The sequence below is a fragment of the Parasteatoda tepidariorum genome, chromosome 4 (genome assembly GCF_982258835.1).
Source record: "Parasteatoda tepidariorum strain Cologne lab strain chromosome 4, Ptep-v5.0, whole genome shotgun sequence".
NCBI classification, from domain to species: Eukaryota; Metazoa; Arthropoda; class Arachnida; order Araneae; family Theridiidae; genus Parasteatoda; species Parasteatoda tepidariorum.
The window spans coordinates 62,695,601-62,719,173 of NC_141758.1; the positions used below are offsets into that span (position 1 = coordinate 62,695,601).

A 23,573-nucleotide genomic window follows, 5' to 3' on the forward strand; every position below is an offset into this window, starting at 1 on the left:
TTTTTTAAATCTCTCATAGAAGATTTCTGAGTATGTACATTTTGTACACAACAATATAAATAAAATCAAAAACTATGCAAGCAATTCTAAAGGAATTTCTAGATTGTTTTTTTTTTAAACTAATTTTTTTTTTTTAAAAAGTTATCTATTTATCAGTGTTTCTTAAAGCAGGTCAATATCTGAAGCTTACAAAAACGAAACTTTTTAGCTAACTGACCAATCATTAACCACTAAAATTTCCACTAGCCACTAAATCACTAAAGTTTCACTAATCAATCATATTTTTTACTAAATAACTTCTTTTCAAACAGGATAGTGTATGAAAAGTTCTAGAATGTCCCTAAAAATTCATTTGTTGAAAATTGGTACGAGAAATAAGAGCAGTTTTTTTTGTTAAAAAAACTTTTTAGGTTATTTTTTATAGTGAAAGACCTATAAAAAGTGAAAGCAATTGCATCACATTAGAAAAATCATAAATACCAGTTTTTCTTAAGAGGCACTTTTAAGGTGCACTAATTCCAATTATAAGCACCAATATTTTCCTCTAAGCACAGCACTGGTATACAATTGCCCTTATTTTTTTTCCAACTAGGCCTCCAACAGTTATTCTCGGAAAAAAAATCGTGTTTTTAAAAATTGAGAACACTTTTAAAATATTTTTATGAACATGTTTCGCTGTATGTAATAAATGTTAAAATCAGCAAAGTTTATCAAAATGCAAATTCTAAATGTTTTATAATTTTGCTCTTCAAATTTCAGCTTTGCACTGTTGTGATTTTTTATGACATGTGTAATTAAATGCAAACAATTTATTAGTATTATTGTATTTTCTTAGGTTATTCGAAAAATTCAATGAGAAATATAATTTATCAGCAAAATCTAATATAATTCATCATATTGTTATGACGCTTAAACAATTATGAAACTTAATCGTTCTTTAAAATTTAATAAATTTATTTTTAAAATTATTTATTTTACTTTATTTTTAAGCATACGAGAATTAATATTTTATTCATTAATTTTATTTTTAAAAAATGCTATAAAGTGTAACATCAGAAATAAAAAAACTCGTAGCTTAATTTTAATATTTATTGTTTGATTCAAGTCATTTAGAAATGTCATTCATTGATTCTATTCAATAATTGTTATTCATTAATTTTAGTCATTTATAATTACTATTCATTTATTACAGTCACTAATAATTGTAATTTCATTGATCTTAGTAAACAAAAACAAATGAACTTTAGTTTTTTATTTAATGTGGTTTTTTTTAAAAGGTTGTTTAATTCTTTTTAGCATTTATATTTATTTACTCATGCATGTTATTTATTCTAGTATTTATATTTTTTTGATAAAAAAAAACAGCAATCGTATTTTTTTTTTGTTGTTGTTAAAAATAGAATTATGACTTTGAAAACATGTTTCAAATCTTACATCATCTTATTTCTTACGGCATCTTCGAATAACACAGGGGGATACCTATATACAGCGCCTCGCGCCAGCCGTTAAAAAAAAAAAAAAATTTCTTTATAATTATAGAATTTTGTTTTATTAAATGTATATTATTTTATAAGTTTTTAAAAAATATATATTTTTTAAAATTTAATTATTTGAAAAAACTTTTTTTTTTATTTGAATAATTTAGATAACTCAAGCATGGCATTTGATTTCAGTGATTTTCTTATTTGCGTGAGCCCTGCATAAAGGGAAACAATTAAAAGAAACCTAAAACATCGAAAAAAATGTTTTAAAACAAACGTTACCCTCAAACACAAAATTTCTCCCTTTTACTGTTTTTTCGTTTCATGCCTTAAAAAACATTGATAAAACTTAAATGTTAAAACAAAATTAAAAATAAAATAATTAAGGCGAAAGTTTAACGGAGCAGTTAGTGATCCACATTAGAAGGTACCCAGCATCAAGGTGGTAGAAAATATGGAAGAGAGAAATCTGAAACAATTTGAAGTCCGTTGTCCGAAAATAAACTATTCACTTGCAAATATTTTTTACGGGTTCCGGGCAAGAAAAGTATTCATAAATAATAGAAATGATCTAATTAATTCAAATAATAATAATAACAATAAAAAATAATAATTAGAAATAATATAAATAGAAAAATAAATCTAAACATTATTCGATGATCGGATGCTGTAATCCAGCTTGCTAACTCCAAGATTGGGGCTTCGAAGCGGTGTGTCGTATGTAAATTTGAAATGGTAACACTTTACCACAGGTTCGGAGTTTTATCCTAGGACCGGGCAAAGTTGACTCAGTCTTTTATCCATTCGAAAGTCGATAAAATGATTACCAAGCATGCTTGGGGACTGGGGGTTCAGCGTTCGGTTCACCACCCGACCGGAACAACCACTCCAAAATCCCAGAGCCCTTTAGGATCTAGAAAACAGGGATGGGTCCAGTAGGTCTTTGATCTCCTTGGACTGTCACGCTATTGAGTTTAGTTTATCAGACGATTATTCAGATGCAATGCAAAATTATTCGTTAACGAATCCCGTGGCCGATAGGGGAGAAAAAAAATATTAATAACGAGAATGAAAGTGTTAAGTTGTTCATTTTAAAATATTGAATTAGAAAGAAATCAAAAATTATAACCTATCTTAATAACGTAGCTAAAAATCTGAAAATAAACGAAGGGTTCTCGCGGGGAAAAAATATGTAGGACAAGTAAAATAGTTTGCCCGCGGCCCCGAAATTGCTCAGCTTATATTGATCAAACAGCAAATAATTACGTCAATAATTATTACTCAAGTGTTTTCTATATTTCTTAGTATTTATCTACACTCATGTAAAGTTAAATTTATTGAAATGGAACGGCTCACTATTTTTATGTCCGAATTAATTTTGTTGTGTTTCTTACAAGCATAAAACAGTAACATTTTATTTCAGAAAGTGAAATATTTTGTCGTTAGGGCCCCGCAATGGCTCAGCTTACACTGATCAAACAGCAAATAATTATTACAATAATTATTACTTAAGTGTATTCCATACAAATTTTTTTGTGTTTTTACAAGCATAAAACAGTAACATTCGGAAAGAGAAATATTCAGTCGTTAGGGCCCCGCAATGGCTTAGCTTACACTGATCAAACAGCAAATAATTATTACAATAATTATTATTTAAGTGTATTCCATTCAAATTTTGTTGTGTTTTTACAAGCATAAAACAGTAGCATTTTGGTTCAGAAAGAGAAATATTTAGTCGTTAGGGCTCCGCAATGGCCTAGCTTACACTGATCAGACAGCAAATAATTATGACAATAATTATTACTTGAGTGTATTCTATATTTCTTAATACTTATCTGCAATCATGCGAAGAGAAATTTTTTGAGATGGACGACTCAATATTTTTATTTCAGAACTAATTTTGTTGTTTTTTTTTACAAGCGAAAAAGCAGCAATATTTCGGTTTAGAAAGTGAATTATTAAGTTGTTAAAGCCCCGCAATGGCTCAGCTTACACTGATAAAACAGCAAATAATTACGGCAATAATTACTAAATTGTATTCAATATTTCTCAGCACTCAGCTAAAATCATCGAAGCGTAATTAAATGATTAGATATTTCTATTTCTGAATTAATTTTTTTAAGCAAAAAACATTAAAATTAGTTCGGGAAGTAAAATATTAAGTCACTGCTTCGAAGTTACAGATAATTGTCAAAAAACTTCTGAGGGATGAAAATTTTACTTTCACTGGCTTCAATACTTGTTACCTGTACCCGTTACCAATACCTATAATATTGTTTCAACTGTTAGAGGTAGTCAAATTTCTGGAAGAAACGATTCAAACTACCCTTCAAAACTAAAAGATGAGTTACACTTAGAGAAATTTAAGTGTAGAAAGCGCTAAAACCAAATTTATTTAAAAAGCTTTTTGATCAAATTTAATCTTCTTGGGATGGATTAAAAGTACTTAATCGAACTGGCATGGTGGTATTGGGTTTTGCAAAATCACGTGGGCGGTGTGTTATCAAGCGAGTAAATAGAGCGATTGATTCCTTTTTTTGAAAAAAATGTTGCATACTTAAGAGAACGATTTAACAAGTTTCGGTTTCATTTGAGAATTTGAATGATCTGATTAGAACTCCAGAATTCCATCAAAATATGGCAATTCTAGTCAGAATTCTCGCTTGTCTTTTATTGTGTCTTTTAATTCTTCCTGGATTGAACTATGCTAGGGACAGAAAAAGCAACAAGGATGACCTATCATTGGGTGATCCACTACAAAATCCTAATCATCCAGATCATATATTTGCTAAATGGAATGCATCCGATCACGAAATTATAGCTTCGACTGAGAAGTTTGCTAAAAAAATCATGGCAATGGCCATTCGTTCGGGATCTGAAGTCCAACTCTCAGGTCCTTGTATGTCAGCTTTGTTTAAATTAATACAAGCTATCAGAAAACAAGCCATTTGGGCCTATAAACGTAAGTTCTCATTTAAATAATTACAATAATGTATCAATTAAAAATAACGAAGAATTATTACTTTGGAATTTTTTTTTCTTAACTTGATTCTTTGATACTAAAAGCTTCAAATTAGTCATAATATTTCTTTTAATCAGTGAAATACAGATGAGTATAGTGGTATAATAATATTTTGAATAATATAGAGGCATAATAATATTTTTTTGCCATTACATCATAATTATGTCAGTACCCAAACAACACTACACCTCTATTTTTTACAAAAATAATTTTTTTAAGTGATTTTATGTTCAGTTATAAGCGAACTTTCCTCATAATTTATTTTTTTATTGTTATTGCTGTTTTTCTTCAGTGATATAAATTATTTATAACAAAACATTAAAATATTATTTTAAAATTTTTTTCTGTGTCTATAAATTTTTTTATAAAGGTCTATATTTTATATAAATGTTGTATACTTGTATTCATTTTTTTTATCCATGATATTTCTAAATTTCACTGATACGCATGTTTAAGTTTAATACGTCAATATTATGTTAACTTAAATATTAGTTAGAGAGTTATATGGTATTTTACTAACATACACTGCGAAATATTCCGAAAAAATGTACTAGTACTTTTTACGTTAAATTCATTTTAGTCGTAAAATTTTACAGAATAAAAAATATGATATACCTTAATTTTTACAGTAATATTTATTGTCAAATCACTGAACCACTGTAATCAAATAAATAGTGTAAACATTACGGTGTAAAATTTTATGGTAAATATGGATTTTACTGTTAAATGAATTTTACAGATTCAGCACACAGAATGCCAGTATTTTTAAGCGGTAATTTGATCAGAAATTTTTCATAGTGTAGTATGAAACAAATTAGTTTTCATGAGGTGGATCTTTGGCTGGATTTAATATGTTGATTAAAATTGATATACAGAGTTATTTTAAATCCTTTTCTTAACATCCCTGAATAGGAGAAACTAATAATGTTTGTTTTCGAGAATTAGAACAAATCAAAATTTTTGCCTCAGCTGAAAAGATTTAGCTTCCTAACAAAGGGGAAAAAATATTTTTATCAAGAAGAATTTCTTTAAATATTTGTGGCTAGAATATTTCGTGCGTCTAAAACGATTTCATATTAAAATTCTTGAAGTGAATTTCTTTCGATCGCATGTTTAACTATAACTTATAACTACATTTAGAAAACTTTAGTTCCCTATAAAAAAAGGAAAAAATATTTTTGTCAAGAAATATTTCTTTAAATATTTACGTCTTGACTATTTTGTGCGTCTAAAACGATTTCATATTAAAATTCTTGAAGTGAATTTCTTTCGATCGCATGTTTTAACTATAACTAATAACAGCATTTAGAAAGCTTTAGTTCACTATAAAAAAGGGAAAAAAATTATTTTTGTCAAGAAATATTTCTTTAAATATTTACGGTTAGAATATTAGTGCGTCTTGAACGATTTTTTATTAAAATTCTTGAAGTTCATTTCTTTCGAACGTATGCTTTAACTATAACTAATAACTACAGCTAGAAAGCTTCAGTTCTCCATAACAAACAGAAAAAAAATATTTTTGTCAAGAAATATTTCTTTAAGTATTTACGGCTAGGATATTTCGTGCGCCCAGAACAATTTCTTATTAAAATTTCTGAAGTTAATTTCTTTCGAACGTATGCTTTAACTATAACTAATAACTACAGCTAGAAAGCTTCAGTTCTCTATAACAAACAGGAAAAAAATATTTTTGTCAAGAAATATTTCTTTAAATATTTACGTCTAGAATTTTTGGTACGTATAGAAATATTCCTCATTAAAATTCGGAAGAGAATAATTTTGGAACGGGAATTCATGTCTTTGGTCCATGGCAGAAACAAATTAAGTGCAGAAGTAAAATTCTTGAAGTGAATTTCTTTGAAATGTATGCTGTAATCCAATCACTAAAAAACTAATCACTACATCTAAACAGCTTTGGTTCTCTATAAAAAAAAGGAAAAATTTAAAGTACTTACGGCTAGAATATTTCGTGCGTCTAGAACTATTTTATATTAAAGTTCTGGAAGTTAATTTCTTTCGAACGCATGCTTTAACTACAATTAATAACTTCATCTAGAAAGCTTTAAGCTTTAGTTCCCAACAACAAAAAGGAAAAAATATTTTTGCCAATAAATATTTCTTTAAATATTTACGTCTAGAATATTTGGTACGTATAGAAAGATTCTTCATTAAAATTCGTGAAGAGAATTATTTTGGAACTGGAATTCTTGCTTTTGGTCAATTGCAGATATAAATTGAGTATTTTCAATGTTTATAAACTTGAATGTTACCCAAGTTAATTTTTAGAGCCAACTTAGTTGGTTTAGATAATTTTAATTTACAGTTAAGTTAGAGAATCTAATATTTACTTAATTGGTATTTAATTTGTCATGAGTTTTAATTAAACGTATTAATAGGGAAAAAGTCTATTATTATTTTGGTAAAATGCATTTAAAGCGAATATTTTATGAAGAAACTTTTCTGTTGTAGTTAAAAGTTATTACTAATTTTTTATTGCTACTAAATTGCTAAATTATTACTAAATTACTAATTACTAAATTATAACTAAATTACTTCATTATTACTAAATTTTACGAAATTTTTTTATTTCTCTGAATTTTTCCATGGTTTCCTATTTCTCTAAATCTTTCCACTATTTTTATTTCTCTGAGTATTGAATTTGTTTCTGAGTTTTAAATGCGACGAAGATCTGAAGCTAATAAGATATTTATGATTAAATTAGAAGATAATTCAGAATATTTTTAATGAAAGTAGACACAGTAGAGCTGCAATGAACGATTCTTCCTTCCTTTAACGATTTTTACACATACTTAATTTGGCGTTGCTTTAAGCAAAACACTCCCTCTTCATTTAACCCTTTGGCAATACTAGGACAATATAAGTTACAAGCTGCTAGAAATGTAAAACTAATTGCTTTTAAGCATTTATCAACCACTATACTTTGAAAAATACAAAGCGAAAGTAGGTCGCTTCACATAGAATGTATTTATTGCCTAAGGCCGGCCTTGCTAATGTCCTGGTTGACAAAAATTTTCGATTGAAATTAGTTGTTCCGGAAAGGGTTGGCGACTCATCATCTGGACTTCTGTTTTAAAAAAAGCTAGTTCACATCTAGCGATTTGTTTGCTAGGTTTTAAATGCCATTAATATGTGAAACTCTTAAAAGAGTTTCGGTCTGATTGGATGATTAATAAAGCATTTTTACGGGAAATAGTCTCAGAACTTAATTTAACGGTTCTCACTTTATTAATTTATTAAATATTTTTACTGAATGCAGAGTACAACTCTGTTTAATAATTCTTCAATCGCTCTTTCAATCTTAACTCCTCAATTAGTTTTAAACAAAATATTAACCAAATTTATTCACCGTCATTCCGTCATTTGTTCACCAGATTGGACGATTAATAAAGTATTTTTACGGGAAATAGTCTCAGAACTTAATTTAACAGTTCTCACTTTATTAATTTATTAAACATTTTTACTGAATGCTAAGTTCAACTCTATTTAAAAATTCTTCGACCGCTCCTTCAATTTTAACTCCTTAATTAGTTTTAAACAAAATACTAACCAAATTTGTTCACCGTCATGCTGTTGAACGCTCGGAAGTGTTTTGAATTCAATTTTAACTATTTTCAAGAAATTCTTGCGATATTGCAGAATTTCAATATGTATTTGAATTTTAATAATAATTTGAAATCTCTCCAGCAGCTATTAAGCCACACAAACCACCGGACTCGGGGCATATCAGCATAGTAGGAAAAGTATTAAAAATAGCAAAAGTATTAAAATTATTTACATCTCTGTCATGAGATAAGATATAGCATCCTAATGCTCCGTTATGTGCTGTACTACTTCCTTACTCACCTCTTGAGCCATAACTTTAGTATCGCATAATATATAGGCTATTACTAATAAAGGGCAAGTTCTGTTACCAGTAATTGATATGACAGTATGCGGCACCATAGCACCGTTTATGTTAAAAAATTTTGCAGCCATTTTAGAAAGGATAAAAAATAAATCTATATAATTACTTCCTAACTAAGTTTTTGTTTTTATAGAAATACAAAATTATTCTAAATAAATGAACTTAAAGTACAACTAACTATTCACACTATTTAAACTATCCTTTAAAACTACCTAACAAAACGAATCTGAATAAATACTTAAAGTATAACTTATTTTTGAACATTACTTAAATTATTACTTAAGACAATCTAACAAAATGAACAGTGACTATAGTGTTGCCAATAGACGGAGAAATATTCGAGTTTATGGGGCCACATAAGAGAAATATATATACAGATTATTCTTCTAGGGGTAAATCCAACAAAATAAATTGTCAAGGAAAAGACCTATCTTTACAATTTTTTCTTTTAATTTATCTTTCATTAATTAACTTATTATTTAAATTACTTATCTAACAGATCTTTAATAGCTAATGAAAAAGTTGCATTTAAAAATAACAAATAAATAGTAACAGGCTTAACTGCGATTGGCTAAGCATTTGATTTACACAAATAAGAGTTCTTTGAAAATTAAATATATGATTTTTGTGAAACACATTGTAAGTAGTTTTAAACTAATAACAACTACTTGTTTTTTTCATTGTTTTATTTGTGTTTTAATTTGTGAAATAAAATCGTATTATTGCATTATTATAATGTCTTTAACTCTGCGGATAGTAACTACAATAATATTGTGGAGATTTTCTTGTCCTTAAATAATACGTACAGCATTAATATTTTCCAAACTAGTCGATGTAGCAAATCAATAGATCTTGAGCCGCGATGGTTCAGAGCATTCGCCTTCCAATGAGGTGAACCGGGTTCGAATCCCACCGATGGCTGGTCGATACGAATTCCGCATTCGGCTTGCACCGACCACAGTGCTGACGTGAAATATCCTCGGTGGTAGACGGATCATGGGTAAGAGTCCTTCTGACGTCAGGCTAACCGTGGGAGGTTCTCGTGGTCTTCCTCTCCATGTAACGCAAATGATTGCTTCCATCAAAAAGTCCTCCACGAAGGCATATTTCTCCATATCTCGATCCAGGAGTTTCCTTGTTTTCTGGATTGGGTTCAAAATTACAAGGCTACGGAGTTGAATATCAGAAGTCGTAAACCTAAAATTTGGGTCAACTGTTCAACGACAATTATATATTAAGAAAAAACCAATAGGTCTTGGTTAGTTTTGGATAAAATTACTAAAAAGATTAGTTGAAACTGACAAAACTATTTAAACATTTTAAAAAATGAAAAAAAATTCTAACAGTTCCTATTATAATGAAAGAGTTTGATGTAGAATATTAATAAAAGAAAAAAAACGTTGCAAACCAATTAACGTCAAAAGTTAGATCACACGCTGCGATATAAATCTTTTCATTGAAATAATAAAGTATTTATTAATCAAACTGTCAAGTGCTAAAGAGTTTAAAATGACATATAAAAGAAAGGAACAAGTCAAGTTTTCGTGCTGATATGAAAATCGAGCGTGACGAGCGAAAACAGTTAAAACCACTACTCGGTAAACGGTTGGTTGTAATCCGAAAAAAGAAGAAAAAAAAAGTATTAGTCTTATAGTATTACTTTGAGACGGTTTTGCTTAAGTAGACAACGTAGTTACTTTTGAATTGTTTATAAGAAGCGCTTTGTTGATTTGTAATTAATTTATAATAATTTAAATATTTCAATGTCTCTTTCATTGAATTTAAAACTATTTACAATATACCAGAGAATTACTAATTGTAAATTATTAGAGATGACTCGGATAGCCGAATTTAAGATAGCAAAATCTTCATGAATTCCAATTTGTTCGCGAACTTTAGCCAGACTATTATTCTAAAATTTGTTATTTTGCTAAAAAAAAAAAAAATTTAGATTCTTTTAAATTAGTGGAATGAATTAAATTGAGAAAAATGGTATTCCTTATTTTTCAAAATTCCTTTAACTGAAGAACATTATTTACGAATTTTTAAAATCATAATTTCTCGTCTGCACTTCTGCAGATTATTTGCAGAAAGAATATGCGTTGTTGCTGAGAAAATAAATCTGAAAACTGAGAAAAACAATTTTGTTAAGAACTTGAAACATTGTGTAGGTTTAGGTGTTAAGTTTAGTAAATTTCAGTTTAGTAAATTTCATACTATCAATTACAGTTTATATACCCGTGAATTATGAGGTGCAGAATATTAGAAAGTATTGTTAAAATATCCACATTTTTATTATTTAACTACCTTTATGTACGCTTTTATTTCTCATGTTTACAATTTGAAAGGTTACATTTGAACTTATAAAATCCATATTTTCATTATTTAATTACCTTATGTATTCTTTTATTTTTCAAGTGTGCTAGTAATAAGCTTACATTCGAATTTGAAAAGCACTCATTTTTATAACTTAACTACCTTATATACTCTTTTCTTTTTCATGTTCACAAGTGAAAAAGCTGGTATTCGAATTTAAAAAGTCCATGTTTTTATTATTTGACTACCTTATATACTCCTTTATTTCTCATGCTTACAATTCAAAATATTACATTCAAATTTGAAGAATTATTTGTAGGACTAATTGTTTCACTTTCTATAAATAATTGTTTTAAAACATTTTGCGTTGTGTTTCAGTCTAATTTTCATTTTTTTATTAAAAAAAAATGCAATTTATTTAAAACGAAAATACTATTTTGAGGAATTTTTTGTATGAAGAATTGTTTAAACAACATAGTTTATTTCGTCATTTATTTTTACTTTTAATTGAAGCTAACTCAAGAAATTTCGTTTTTTTTTTTTAAAATGTTTTGTTTTATATATTATTGGAAATTTCAACAAATTCAATATTTTTGTAGTACAAATTGACTTTATAAGTTACATGCCAAGTACAAAACACCAGCAGTCCAAATAATGTCAAACCAAAACATGTTAAACATTAAAAAAAAAATTACAATTTTATTTCACTCATCTGCATTAATTAACAATGCAGCTTAAAACAATAGTTTCAGACGTTAAAATGACACAGATAAAGACACCTTTTATTTGGCGAGTTTAAATCATTTTTATTTTCGGCTACTTTAATAGGCGAATTTCAATTTTTTAGAGCTGAATTTTATTTTTTATCACTTTTACAAATAATAATTGAACCCCTTGCCGTCAGGCTAACCGTGGGAGGTTCTCGTGGTCTTCCTCAAAATGTAACGAAATGCGGGTTAGTTCCATCAAAAAGTCCTCCATGAAGGCAAATTTCTCCCACTACTTGATTCAGGAGTTCCCTTGTCTTCTGGATTGGGTTCAAAATTACAAGGCTACGGAGTTGAACATTGGTAGTCGTAAACCCAAAAATTGGGTCGGCTGTTCAACGACGGTTATAAAATAAAATAAAATGAAATAATAATTGAAAAATTCAAGAATTTATTGCATACGCAAATTAAATTATCGGATGCTAAACCTAACTTTCAACAACATTATTGGCTTAAAACAATGATTGTTATTATTTTCTCAATTTTTCCACCGTATTAATATCTTGCATACGAGTTTTTAAAGGACATTTAGAGTCTTAGAAAAAACTGGAGAATATTTTCCAAAAAAGTATATTTTTAAGACCTCATTAAAGTTAAAACAAAACAAATTCACTGTAATTCCGCAAACGACTTTAGAGATTGTAAGACAAGTACAATACGTCTTCTGTCCAAACAAAGTCAAAACATATTATTAATCTCACACAAAAAAAATTTAAATGCTTTTCAAACATAATCATGCAAATAATTAAAACAAGTTTTTAGAATTATCTTTTTTTTTTCTACCCCACTCATCTTCATTAAACAACAAGGTAGTTTAAAACAATGGTTCCAGACGTTGCAAATGGGCTAGAAAGGGGATACACAATTTTTGGACATTTCCGCATCCATAAAGCCTACCACAGCCGCCGAATGTAGGCTAATTTCACCAACGGCTCGTTTATGAGAAGGAAATACACACCACACTCTGAAGGAAATGCCGCCGGCCATTGCGTGGTGGAATGGTTCAACGATCCACACAAAACATAATCCTAATTTTTCTTTTCATTTCACTTTTTTTTAATAACCATCTAGTTATGAAGACTAGAAACACAAGGAAAGAAATATACGTATCATGATGATGGAAGTTGACCAGTTCCGGTTATTTGGAACTCACAACATTTGAGCGTCGGAACGATTTTGCATCATATTTACACCAATTGGGAAATACCTAATTATATATGAAGGGGAACTAAAGGTTTCAGAATTCTGATGTTATCTGTGTAAAATATATAATTAAGGGAGATCCTAAAAAATGTACAATGGTGATGATGTAAAACGATGTCAAATCATTTCAGCGTGTCTAATGCAAGATTTTCTCGATTAGAATCATTTAGCGGTCTAGTTTTGTGCACAAATATTTAAATTAGATAGCTAATATCTCACAAGTAAGGGTCATTCGTGTATTTTAGGTTCGAAGTTTAATTTTTTAATTTTATTTCATATCAAAAGTATCGAATATTCTATAAAATTATCACAAAACTGCACAAAGCAAAAAAATAGCTGCTTAATTTTTATACTGTTACTAGCTGATACTAACCTTAGCTCTGACGCACATTTATCTGGAATGTGGGTTTGTATCTCTTTGCCTTCGGGTTAACAATTGTAGGTTTTCGTGGTTTTCTGCGCAAACGCGTTTACTTCTCAAATGAGAGTGCCGTATTGGCTTGATACAGAAGTTCCCTTGTCCCCTGAGTTCAGTTTAAGAGATAGCAGAGGTGATTTCAGCGAAAATAATAAAAAGAACTAATTATATATTAAGGGGGACCCTAAAATTCTGTTATTCTAAAGGCTGATGATGTTAAGTCATTTAAGCTTGTCTTATGTACGATTTTTACTATTAGAACCATTTAACGTCTAGTTTTGCACAAGTATTTAAATTAGATTCATAATATATCCGGCCGGCCTGTGTAAGGGGCAGGGAACTGTCCTTGCATCAGAAATCCCGGGCAGGCATGGATGTTCTTTCCTTCTCTGTACTATCTGTCCTCACAGTGGGAGCGACGTTAGCCCACCTAATATAATGCCCCTGAAAGAGAAGTCAACAAAATCGCCCTGTGTATACCTGAATTGACGGATGTTAACATAGGTGGGCATTGGAAAGAAAAAGATTGAAAAAAAAAGAGAAACAATGGTCATTCGTGTACCTTATGTTGGTTTTAAATTTTACTTTTTTTTCTACGAAAATTATTGATAATATAGTATCGAATATTACGTAAAACTGTCAAAAATGCACAAAGCAAACTGATGGCTAGTTAATTCGTATATTCCCCGATCACACAAAATACCCCCAATAGTTATTAGGTATTGGGTTGGAATCCCTTTGCAATCAGGCTAATCGAGGAAGGCATTTATAGTTTACCGTTCCATGTAACACAAACGGTGATTAGTTCCATCAAAAAATGAGTTTGTCCCCGTGGCATGATCCAACAGTTCTTTTGTCTTCTTGGTTGGGTTCAAACTTACGTGGCCACGGAAACGAGCATTGATTGTTACAAATCCTGTATGGATTGTTTGTTCTATGCTGCACTGTAATAAATTCCAGATCAAGTTATGATAAAAAGTGCTATCCCCCTGAGTGCAGCTACCCTGAACCAAAAGTATTATTACCCTGAAAGGTCTGTTTCTATCGTGAAATTTTGTACCTCAATTTTTACATTTTAATTTTATACATTAATTACCATAACATTTCTTTAATTACAGAGTGATTCAGTCATTTTACAACAAATATTTTAATAAAAAATACGATAGATCAAAAAAAATTTTATAATAGTAAAATATGGATTTTACAGTAAAAAATACTGGCACTTTGAGTGTCGGTACTTTTTACCCTAATTTGATTCGGAATTTTTTAAAGTGCGGTTTTAAAGAAGATTCATTAGCCTTTTTTATGTTGGTTTTGAAATGATTTTTTAAACATTTCTTAATGGCAAAACATTATATAAACACAAAATGTAAAATAACAAATTATATTTTAAGTTGTATCTTAAGGTTTCATAATTCTGATATAATCTACTTAAAACATTTAAAACCATTAAGGAAAAAGTCCATTTTACGATGCTGATGTAAATCGATGTCAAATCATTTGAGCGTGTCTAATATAAGAATTTCACAACTAGAAGCATTTTAAAATTGAGTTTTATTAAAACAATATTTAAATCAAGTTGATAATTTTCAATAAAAAAGGATCTCCTGTTAGCTATTATGTTGGCTTTTATATGTCCTTTGTACTTATCATTAGTATTAATAATATACTATCGAATATTACATAATTTTGTCAAAAAATGCCACAAAAAAAATTTAAAGAAGAGGGTGCTACGTTTAAATAAGACATAGGCATGATATTGTGAAGAAAATTTTTTTAATATACATAGTATTATTGTGCAATTACTGTTGTTTTTATTCTTTGCTTTAAAAAATTTTAATTCAATTTAAAAAAATATTAAAATTAAATTGAGTGAAATAAAATTCTTATTCTTCATGAATGTGTGGGGTTTAAGTAAATTGACTCAAACATGCTCTGAATTAATTGATCTACATTTTATAGCATAACTTGTCAAAATATAAACGAGTTTTTATTCTTTATTTCTTACATTCATACAGCCTTCCAGAAAATATTCAAAACCAGTAACTGTAGATTATCTAAGATTAGATTATCTTTTATAGATTATCTTTTTTTAGTGAAATTTTTTTTCCTTTTCTATAATTCGAAATGGAATGAGAGACATTGATTTTATATTTAAAATTAATTTACCAGGCACAAGTCTTAACAAGCATTTGAATCGAAAAGATTATGATGAAATAAATTATTATGTTTTGAACTTTAATGAAATGTTTGTAGCTTAAGCAGATGTACAAAAAAAAAAGAATATTCTTTTCTGCTATTTTTAGATTTACCTTGGTTTATAATTTGCTCAAAAAGAAAATTCGCGTTTCATTGTTACCTATTGTTTTATAATAATTTCTAAACTAATATAATATATTACAATCAACTAAAAGATTAATAATGCATATTTTATTTCTTAATGAGTACATTTGAAGTTTCTTATAAATTTCAAATGTATACTTATGACGAATAGTTTTAATGTTTATTGTTTACAATTTTCTTTTCACAAAAAGATTTAAAAGAAAAGATTGCTGACAATAAAAATTAAACGCAATGAAATTTAAATTAAATTTCAGTTTTAAATAAGTATTTTCCAAATTTTTTTTTGTGAATTTTACCTTTGTTGAAAAGATTTTTGCACCTTCATATTTCAACAAAACCAACTTCGGTTGTTATGAACAATATTCTTTTTTTTTCTGAATATAATTTATCAATTTTCTGATTAAAAAAAATTAAAAAATAAAAAAAAACTTAGTAAAACCATTCAAGTGTTAAACGACGGACCATTCCGCCCTAGAAAACAATTGAACTTCAAAGTCATAAATTTCATTGAGAATTCAATTCCAAGGGAAAAGCTGTGTTTACTTGTATTACGGAAATGCTTCATTTCCTAACAAAAAACAATTAGATACTTTGGTGAGCCTGATAGATTTGTTAATCCTCTTCAGTTTCAGCTTATTTAAATTAAATTACAATACACATTTGCTTATGAGATAGTCATTTATAAATATGATTTAGAAAAAATATTTTAAATCTTTAAATGTTAGTTACGTTATTTGTTTAAAATCATGTTTAATCTATGTTGTATACAATTTATAATTTTTTTACAATCACAAAAGTTAGATAACATATTTATAAATAAATTTAAAAAAAATTATTATTTAACTTTTTATACATCCATGGAAAAAGCTGTGTTAAAGGCGTTGTCTCATTTTGTTCTCCTATTAGAAGAAACATCCTTTCATATTTTTCCTATGCTAAAATTAGCTTATTAGTTTTAAACAACTGCGTAGTTAAATAAATAATCTCAAGACACTAAAGCGGTGGGACATTACTTGATTAAAAATATCTTTCGCTTCAAAAATATAAAAATTGAAAATAACAGTCGACATGTTTCAAGCGCCGAAATATAACGCCTGCTTTCAAGACTTGTCAGACGTGATTGAGAAGAAACAAAAGTGATTTGAAATATATATATATAATTGTTTTATATTATAATCGTTATGACTTTAAAGCGTCATATTTGGTTGTTAGAAGAAATGAAAATTTTATCAACGCGAACTACACTGTACTAAAAATTAAAATTATTTGAAAACTATTTCTTTTATAACAAGGAGATAACATTACTTGCTAAAAAAAAAACTTCACTCACTTCAACAATATACAAATTGGAAAATAAAAGTCGTTATGCTTCATGCGCTCAAAAATAGGCACCCATTTTCAAGACCTGGCAGACGTGAATGAGAAGAAACGAATGATTTATCTAGTTTTTTTCCTCACTTTTGTTTCTTCTCATTCACGTCTGGCAATGTGGTGTCTATTTTGGAGCGCTCGAAACATAACGACTGTTGTTTCCAATTTGTATCTTCTAAAAGCGAATGAAGTTTTTAATCAAGTAACTGCGTAATTAATTAGGTAAAATAATTTTTAACTTAAAGAAATGGAACGCAATTTTAAGTAATCAGTTTCATCAGGAATTACTTTTCAGTTATGAATGGTTTTCAGATTTTCAACCTAAAAATTCCGTTGTTGAAAAAACATATTTAGAAATTTAAGTACTCATAACAATTATGAGCAGGTGCTGTAAAAAAAATGTGGAAAATGGAGCGTTAGTTAAAGTAACTATTGTGGACTAAGGTTTAAAAATTCGATAATTGCAATGTAAAAATTTTAAATGTATTCAGCACCTATTGCAGTTTCAGTACTTCATAAAATTTGAAGTGATTTATGTTGTCCACAAACTTTATGCTGTAACAAGTGGTTAGAGGGAACAGTAATTTAGTTAGTTTTTACTAAACAATATGTCTAGTTCAAGAAATCTTTAAAGTTGCATTTTCATTGCTTTTTGATTATCGCATTTATAAAAAAAGACCAGAAAATCGTAGTCATTGTAAACTAAATGTAAATTTACTTGATTTAAGGTGCATAACTTGAGATAATTGTGTTTTACTTTCGTAATGATTTTGATACTTTAAGTGTGTAAAAATGAAATAGTTTATTTTCATTTTCACTAATAAAAATAAACTGTGCCGCTTTAAGGTTATTTTTTGTATAATTAATTGTTCTTTTAAATTAACGAAAGAGCTAACTTATAAAATTCAACTTATTTATCCAATCTGTTCCATACTTCAATCCAACTTCCTTATCCAACTTATTTAATCAATCTATTCCAGACTTCAATACAACTTATTTATCCAATCTTTTTCAATCTAACTTATTTATCCAATCTATTCCATACTTCAATCCAACTTATTTATTCAATCTATTCCATACATTAATCTAGCTTATTTAGCCAATCTATTTTATACTTCAATCCAACTTATTTATCCAAACTATTCTATACTTCAACTTAATTTTTCAATCTGTTCCATACTTCAATCCAACTTTCTTATCCAATCTATTCTAAACTTCAATCTAACTTATTCTTTTTCATATTTCAATCTAACTTATTTATCCAATCTATTCCATGTGTTAATCCAACTTATTTATTCAATCAATTCCATACTTCAATCTAACTTATTTAACCAATCTGTTTGAAACTACAATCTAACTTATTTTTCCAACCTATTCCATAGTTCAATCCAATTTATTTATTCAATCTATTGCAAACATCAATCCAACTTATTTATCTAATCTATTCCATACTTAGAGACACAGTCACTCCGCTTTAATGTTTATTGAAAAAAAAAATTATGAATTGGTCATTATTTTGATAGTGAGTTTGAAATATTCTTTATCTCCTCAAACTGAAAACAAAACATAGCATATTTTCAAAATAGTAGTAAATATTTTAAGCGTTTTTTTTTTCGTATATAAACAGATAAATAAATATAAATAATAATAATAAAAAAGTTTTTAAAAAATGATGCAATATCACCCCAATTTACGGATTCAAATTTTTCTGCAGCAAAATATTGTTAGTTTTTCTAAATTGGTACATACATTTAAAAATATTTTTTCAATAGAAATTATGGAAGCAGGATTTTGACATTCTTTTCCAGAGTTTTGACATTACACTCTTAAAAAAAAAAACGTTTCAACGCTGAACCATAATACTCACGCTTTGAACCATAATATGGTGCAAACATGCTGCAACCTTAATGAGGTTTTAAATTTAACCATGATTTTTTTCGAAGTGAACCATAGTATCATGTAATTAAGCTTAGGTTGAATACTATGGTTGAATTTTGTACTAAATTTAAGGTTGCTATGATGTTATAGTTCAAGGCACCTTAGAACTACTAACCGAGTAAATAATGTATATCTTTGCTTGTTACCACAGCGTTACGGAAATATCAATTGTCTAAATAATACATTTGAAATTCCCAATGTGATAAAGTCATATGTGATAAAGATCCATCAAAGATATAAAAACTTTTGCTTTCATTACTCTCTCCGCAATTAAAGAAAAATAGTCCCCAATGAAGAAAACAATAAAGCAATTTAAAAGCTTTCATGTTTTTAACAATCTAATTAAGATGCATTCAATTTAAATTTATCACATTTTAATTGCTGGAAAATTCGATCGTTTCCTTTTGTTTACATTGTTAAACTACCGCTTCCTTAAAATAACTCCGTAATTGTTTTTATAGGAAAGTTAATGTAATAGTGCTTTAAGGCATTGAATGACTGTGTTTTAACTATGTATCTTTAATGATTTTTTAACAATCATTTAATGGCTTTGAGACACACATTTATTTTTTGAATTGGAAGAATGTTGATATAACCTGTAGAATATAAAATAAATAAAATACTAAATATAACTTATGGTCTAATTTCATGATGTTTATGTACTAAAACCAACAATTTTTACGTTTTATTTATCGTTAATTATATTAATAGTATCTAATAATTATCTTTTTTTATAACTGCTATGTAATTCTTTTATCTATTAGTGATTTTATTAATAGCTTTTCGTTGAGTACTTCTTGTAGATTTGTTCTAGTGCTGTTTCAGTATTTCAAGTATAAAAAAAAAATAATAAATAAAGTTAATTGAAAGTAAAAAGATTATCTTTTTTTTAGCTTTTAAAGTCAACATGTTACGTAAATTTTTATTTTAATTTGAATATTAAATCAAATGAAACAAGGCCGCATAATAGAAATCTAACTGTATCAAGTAACTAATAACTAACTGGTACAATAAAAAATCTAATAGGAAAAAAGAGGTTTCAAAATTTGCTTATCTTAATAAAATATTAATGCTCCGTGTTTTAATTTCTTTCAAATTTGGGATAATAGTTTTAAGCTTGGTTTTTGCCATTTATAAACAGTTATTTAAAATCACAATTTAAAAACTTGGAAAATTATTTTGATATTCTACACTGAGAAAAAAGTATGGTCAAAGCCATCAAAATATGTTAAATTGACCGTGTTTCTGTCTCTATGGGAACAACGAAGAGTTCAATAATTTTTACCGAAGCACAGTTGGAGAAAATTAACATTAAAATATGGTTTTATAATATATGATAATAATTGGTAATTTCATATCTTAGAGCATACCATAAAAACCATTTATTCGGCATAATTTTCTTTTCAATTTTGTATTTTTTTTACTTAATGTTTGTTAACAAGAACTTCAATTTTGAAAACCAGAGTTTCCAATAAACCGTTACCGTATGAACAGAAAAATTACCAAAAAAATGGTTTTAACACTTTTTATTTTTTAATTTTTTTAAATTTTTTTTTTACCAGAACTCTTATTTGCTTACATTACTATAATTTCACCAGAATTTTTTCTTCGTATAAGGGTTATGTAACATTCTAAAAACCATTTGCTATTTTTTGTTATAAATTTAGGTGAGTAAATGGATGGATTTGGTTTATTATTGTCTTTTAAGAGCTTTCCACATTGTTATTCTGATTATCAGTTCAGAATACATTGTAAGCAACCAACATTCGAAAAAAAAAATTATTAGGAAAACAAATGCACTTCCTATTTATTATATTGACTATTTTAAGTTGCTTGTTTTATCTCATAATCGGATTAATCCAACGAAAAATTCCAGGAAATAAAAAACATTTAATTGTTCCTTTTTAGAACATCTATGATAAATCTGTTTCACAGTAAAAATATTTTTAAAATCATTATAACAAGTTTAAAGTATTTTCTAAGCACAGTTGCAATTATGTACTTGCTTACTATAAGAAGAATTGGAATTAATTTCCCTTTACGATGGCATTTCCATGTGATTATTTTCATTACTTTATTAAGCAATAAGATCTGAAATATGTAAAATGTTTTTATTTAGTCTAGCATTTGCTTAGTCGTTCAAATTAAATTTAAAATTTTCTTTCAAGTACACAATACCAGTTTCCTGAAAAAAATTCAGACAAATCATATTTTTGTTTTCAATTAGAAATTTGATCAGGAAAAGTTAGAAATATTTTGAACTGTAAAAATTTACGTTGTGAATGTGGTGATAAAAATATTAATATTTTAAACTCGAAAATAATTACGAACACGAATAAACTATTAATTATATTCAGCTTCGTATCCAATTAATTTTGAACCAATTTCAAAAGATGACAACTCCCTTTCTTGAAGAAGTTTTTTTGATTTGCATATACACTGCGGGTGAACAAATCTGCAATATTAACCCAGGACAAACTAGATAGTTATGTGGTCTGACCGGAGACATGTCTACATCAATGTAAATAGTTAATGTTACTCTGTGGTTTGGAGAGATATTCAAATCACTCAACAATCGATGGGTTTCGAACCTGCATACCCATGCTAGAAGTCATAGCTTTTTCCAACTCTGCTTTTTGGGGTGAAATTGGTTTATTTTTGAAATTTCTAATATCTAATGGAAATAGGGATAGTATTATGTGTTGTGCATAAATGGAAAGCTCATAAAAAATTAATATAAAAAATAATCCTGTAATTAGGTTCTAGTGATTTGAGACGAAGTGAAGTGATTATGCCTAACCATGCGATTTAAATCAGATTTAATTGGACACCTGAACGCAACGTCGCGCGCTTGTGTCGACCCTGATTGGCTTTTGAATGGACAAACGCAATGATTTACCTACGCTGACGTTACTTGACGGCATCCAATTAAATCTGATATAAATCACATGATTAGGCATAATCACTTCACTTCGTCTCAGATTGCTAGTACCCAGTTATCTCGTAAAAAAGCAGTTCTCTATGAAATATTTAAAATATAGGAATACATTGTTTTTCAAAACGAAAAAAAAATTATTCAGAGATATTCTAAAATTAATTCATATCTGCCTGTTGGGGTGAAACTTGTCTATTTTTTAAATTTCTAATGGAAATATGGCAAGTATTATGTTTATGTGTTAAACACCAATGGAAAACTCATATTGAGATTAACGTTTAAAATATCGTCTGCAATAATAATTCTAATGGAAGTATTATGTGCTAAACACCAATGGAAAGCTCATATTGAGATTAACGTTAAAAATATCGTTCTGCAATAATAATCAGATACGGTAACAAGCCTATAAATAATAATATTTTAATCTAGAATTTATTTGACACGCCATTTTATCATTCATAATAGAATGTTCAACAAATTGCCTGAATGTGTAGCAAATGATGCTGCTTGTAATCTTTCTCAGAAACACAATACAAAAATCTGCGTTGGTGTGTATAGTATCCTTAGGTACTTAGATAAGGAAAACTAGTAAAGGCATAGGCGACTGGCATTACAAACGCAATATCAAATGGGTTCCTTCGTCAACAATGCAACAAGATAGTAGCCGATTTATTTTTGGACTTCAGATCGACTTTGTGAAACGTTATACGCCTTAAATCGGACTATCATCGAGGTCGAAACGTGACTATCATCTATAACTAGCCGGTTATTTTTCTTTTTGGAATTATTTCCAACATGCGACCGTAATGGAGAACTGACCGTCCTCGCGCATTTGAGGAAACAATCTTCGCGATTTCTTCCAGAAGAAATTGCTTGTTTATAGTTGCGTTGTATACTTTTTTAAAATAATTTGTCCTACATTACACACCCATTTTTCACTTCTGAGTTTTTAGATGTAAGGCTATATCAAATTTTTTTTTTTTTTTTGTTTTTTTGTTTTTTTTGTTAGTGAGCTATAAGTGACAGATACTCCGAATAAAAAATAATGCTCCCCTGATGTGATTTGTATGTTGTATAAGATAAACAACAGCTATTTTTCTGTTGTAGCCTAATGATTTCATTGTTGAATATTATTGTTATTTTTTCCGTTATAAATAACAAGGATTGTCTTATCAAAAACATCTTAGATTGTTAAAAAATTTTCAGGAGTCCGTAAAGTTAATTTGTTTTCTGTAGTTTAAGTTTCTGCAGTAGTTCAGTGCACTACTAAAGACATATTTTTATTTTTAATCACTATTTCGATTTTTAATATATACTCATATTTTAATAGGTATAAAATAGTCTAATTTTTTTTTTTTTTTTTTTTTTTTTTTTGAGTGGATTAAATAGTTTCCTATTTTATATAAGGCAGAAATGTTAATGATAGGAATGTCTGAACAACAACTTTCCGAATCATGACAAGTTTTTGTAAGAAGAAAAGGAAATGAAGTGCAATTCTTTTGACGGTATTTATAGCAGTGAATGTTGATTTTAATAGTAAGTTGAAGTGCTCTGAGAATAAGTTGCTCTGAAGATAAATAAGGAGCCTGATAGATATATGGTCGACAAAAGGCATATTCTTTGGGACTGCGTGGTAAGAGTTTTAAAAATAGCGGCGGAACTCTTTGTTTAAAAGAAGATAACTTAGCCGGTAATCACCTACACATTGCATTTTAAAAATAAAGGGCTAAAACTAAGAAAGTTAAATAATGTATTAGATAACAGCAGTTCTTTATAGATACCAATAAATAAATAAAAATGTCTTCCATTTAAACATCTTTCGTATAATATTTAAACAGCAAAAAAAAAAATTCA

At 28.1% G+C, this 23,573-nt stretch overlaps 1 protein-coding gene across 2 annotated transcripts in view; it reads left to right on the forward strand.

Moving 5' to 3' along the window:
- The window catches only part of LOC107446966 (nose resistant to fluoxetine protein 6), a 72,919-nt gene that overhangs the window by 4,075 nt on the left and 45,271 nt on the right, over window positions 1-23,573 (forward strand). The window contains exon 1 of one of the 2 annotated variants that reach the window (XM_016061756.4): window positions 3,596-4,443. The exons of the other annotated variant lie outside the window; for it this stretch is intronic. Within the exon in view, the coding sequence (XP_015917242.1) occupies window positions 4,119-4,443 (325 nt within the window). The 5' untranslated portion in view covers window positions 3,596-4,118. Of the gene's footprint in view, window positions 1-3,595; window positions 4,444-23,573 lie in introns of those variants that run through there. 2 annotated transcript variants of the gene reach the window in all.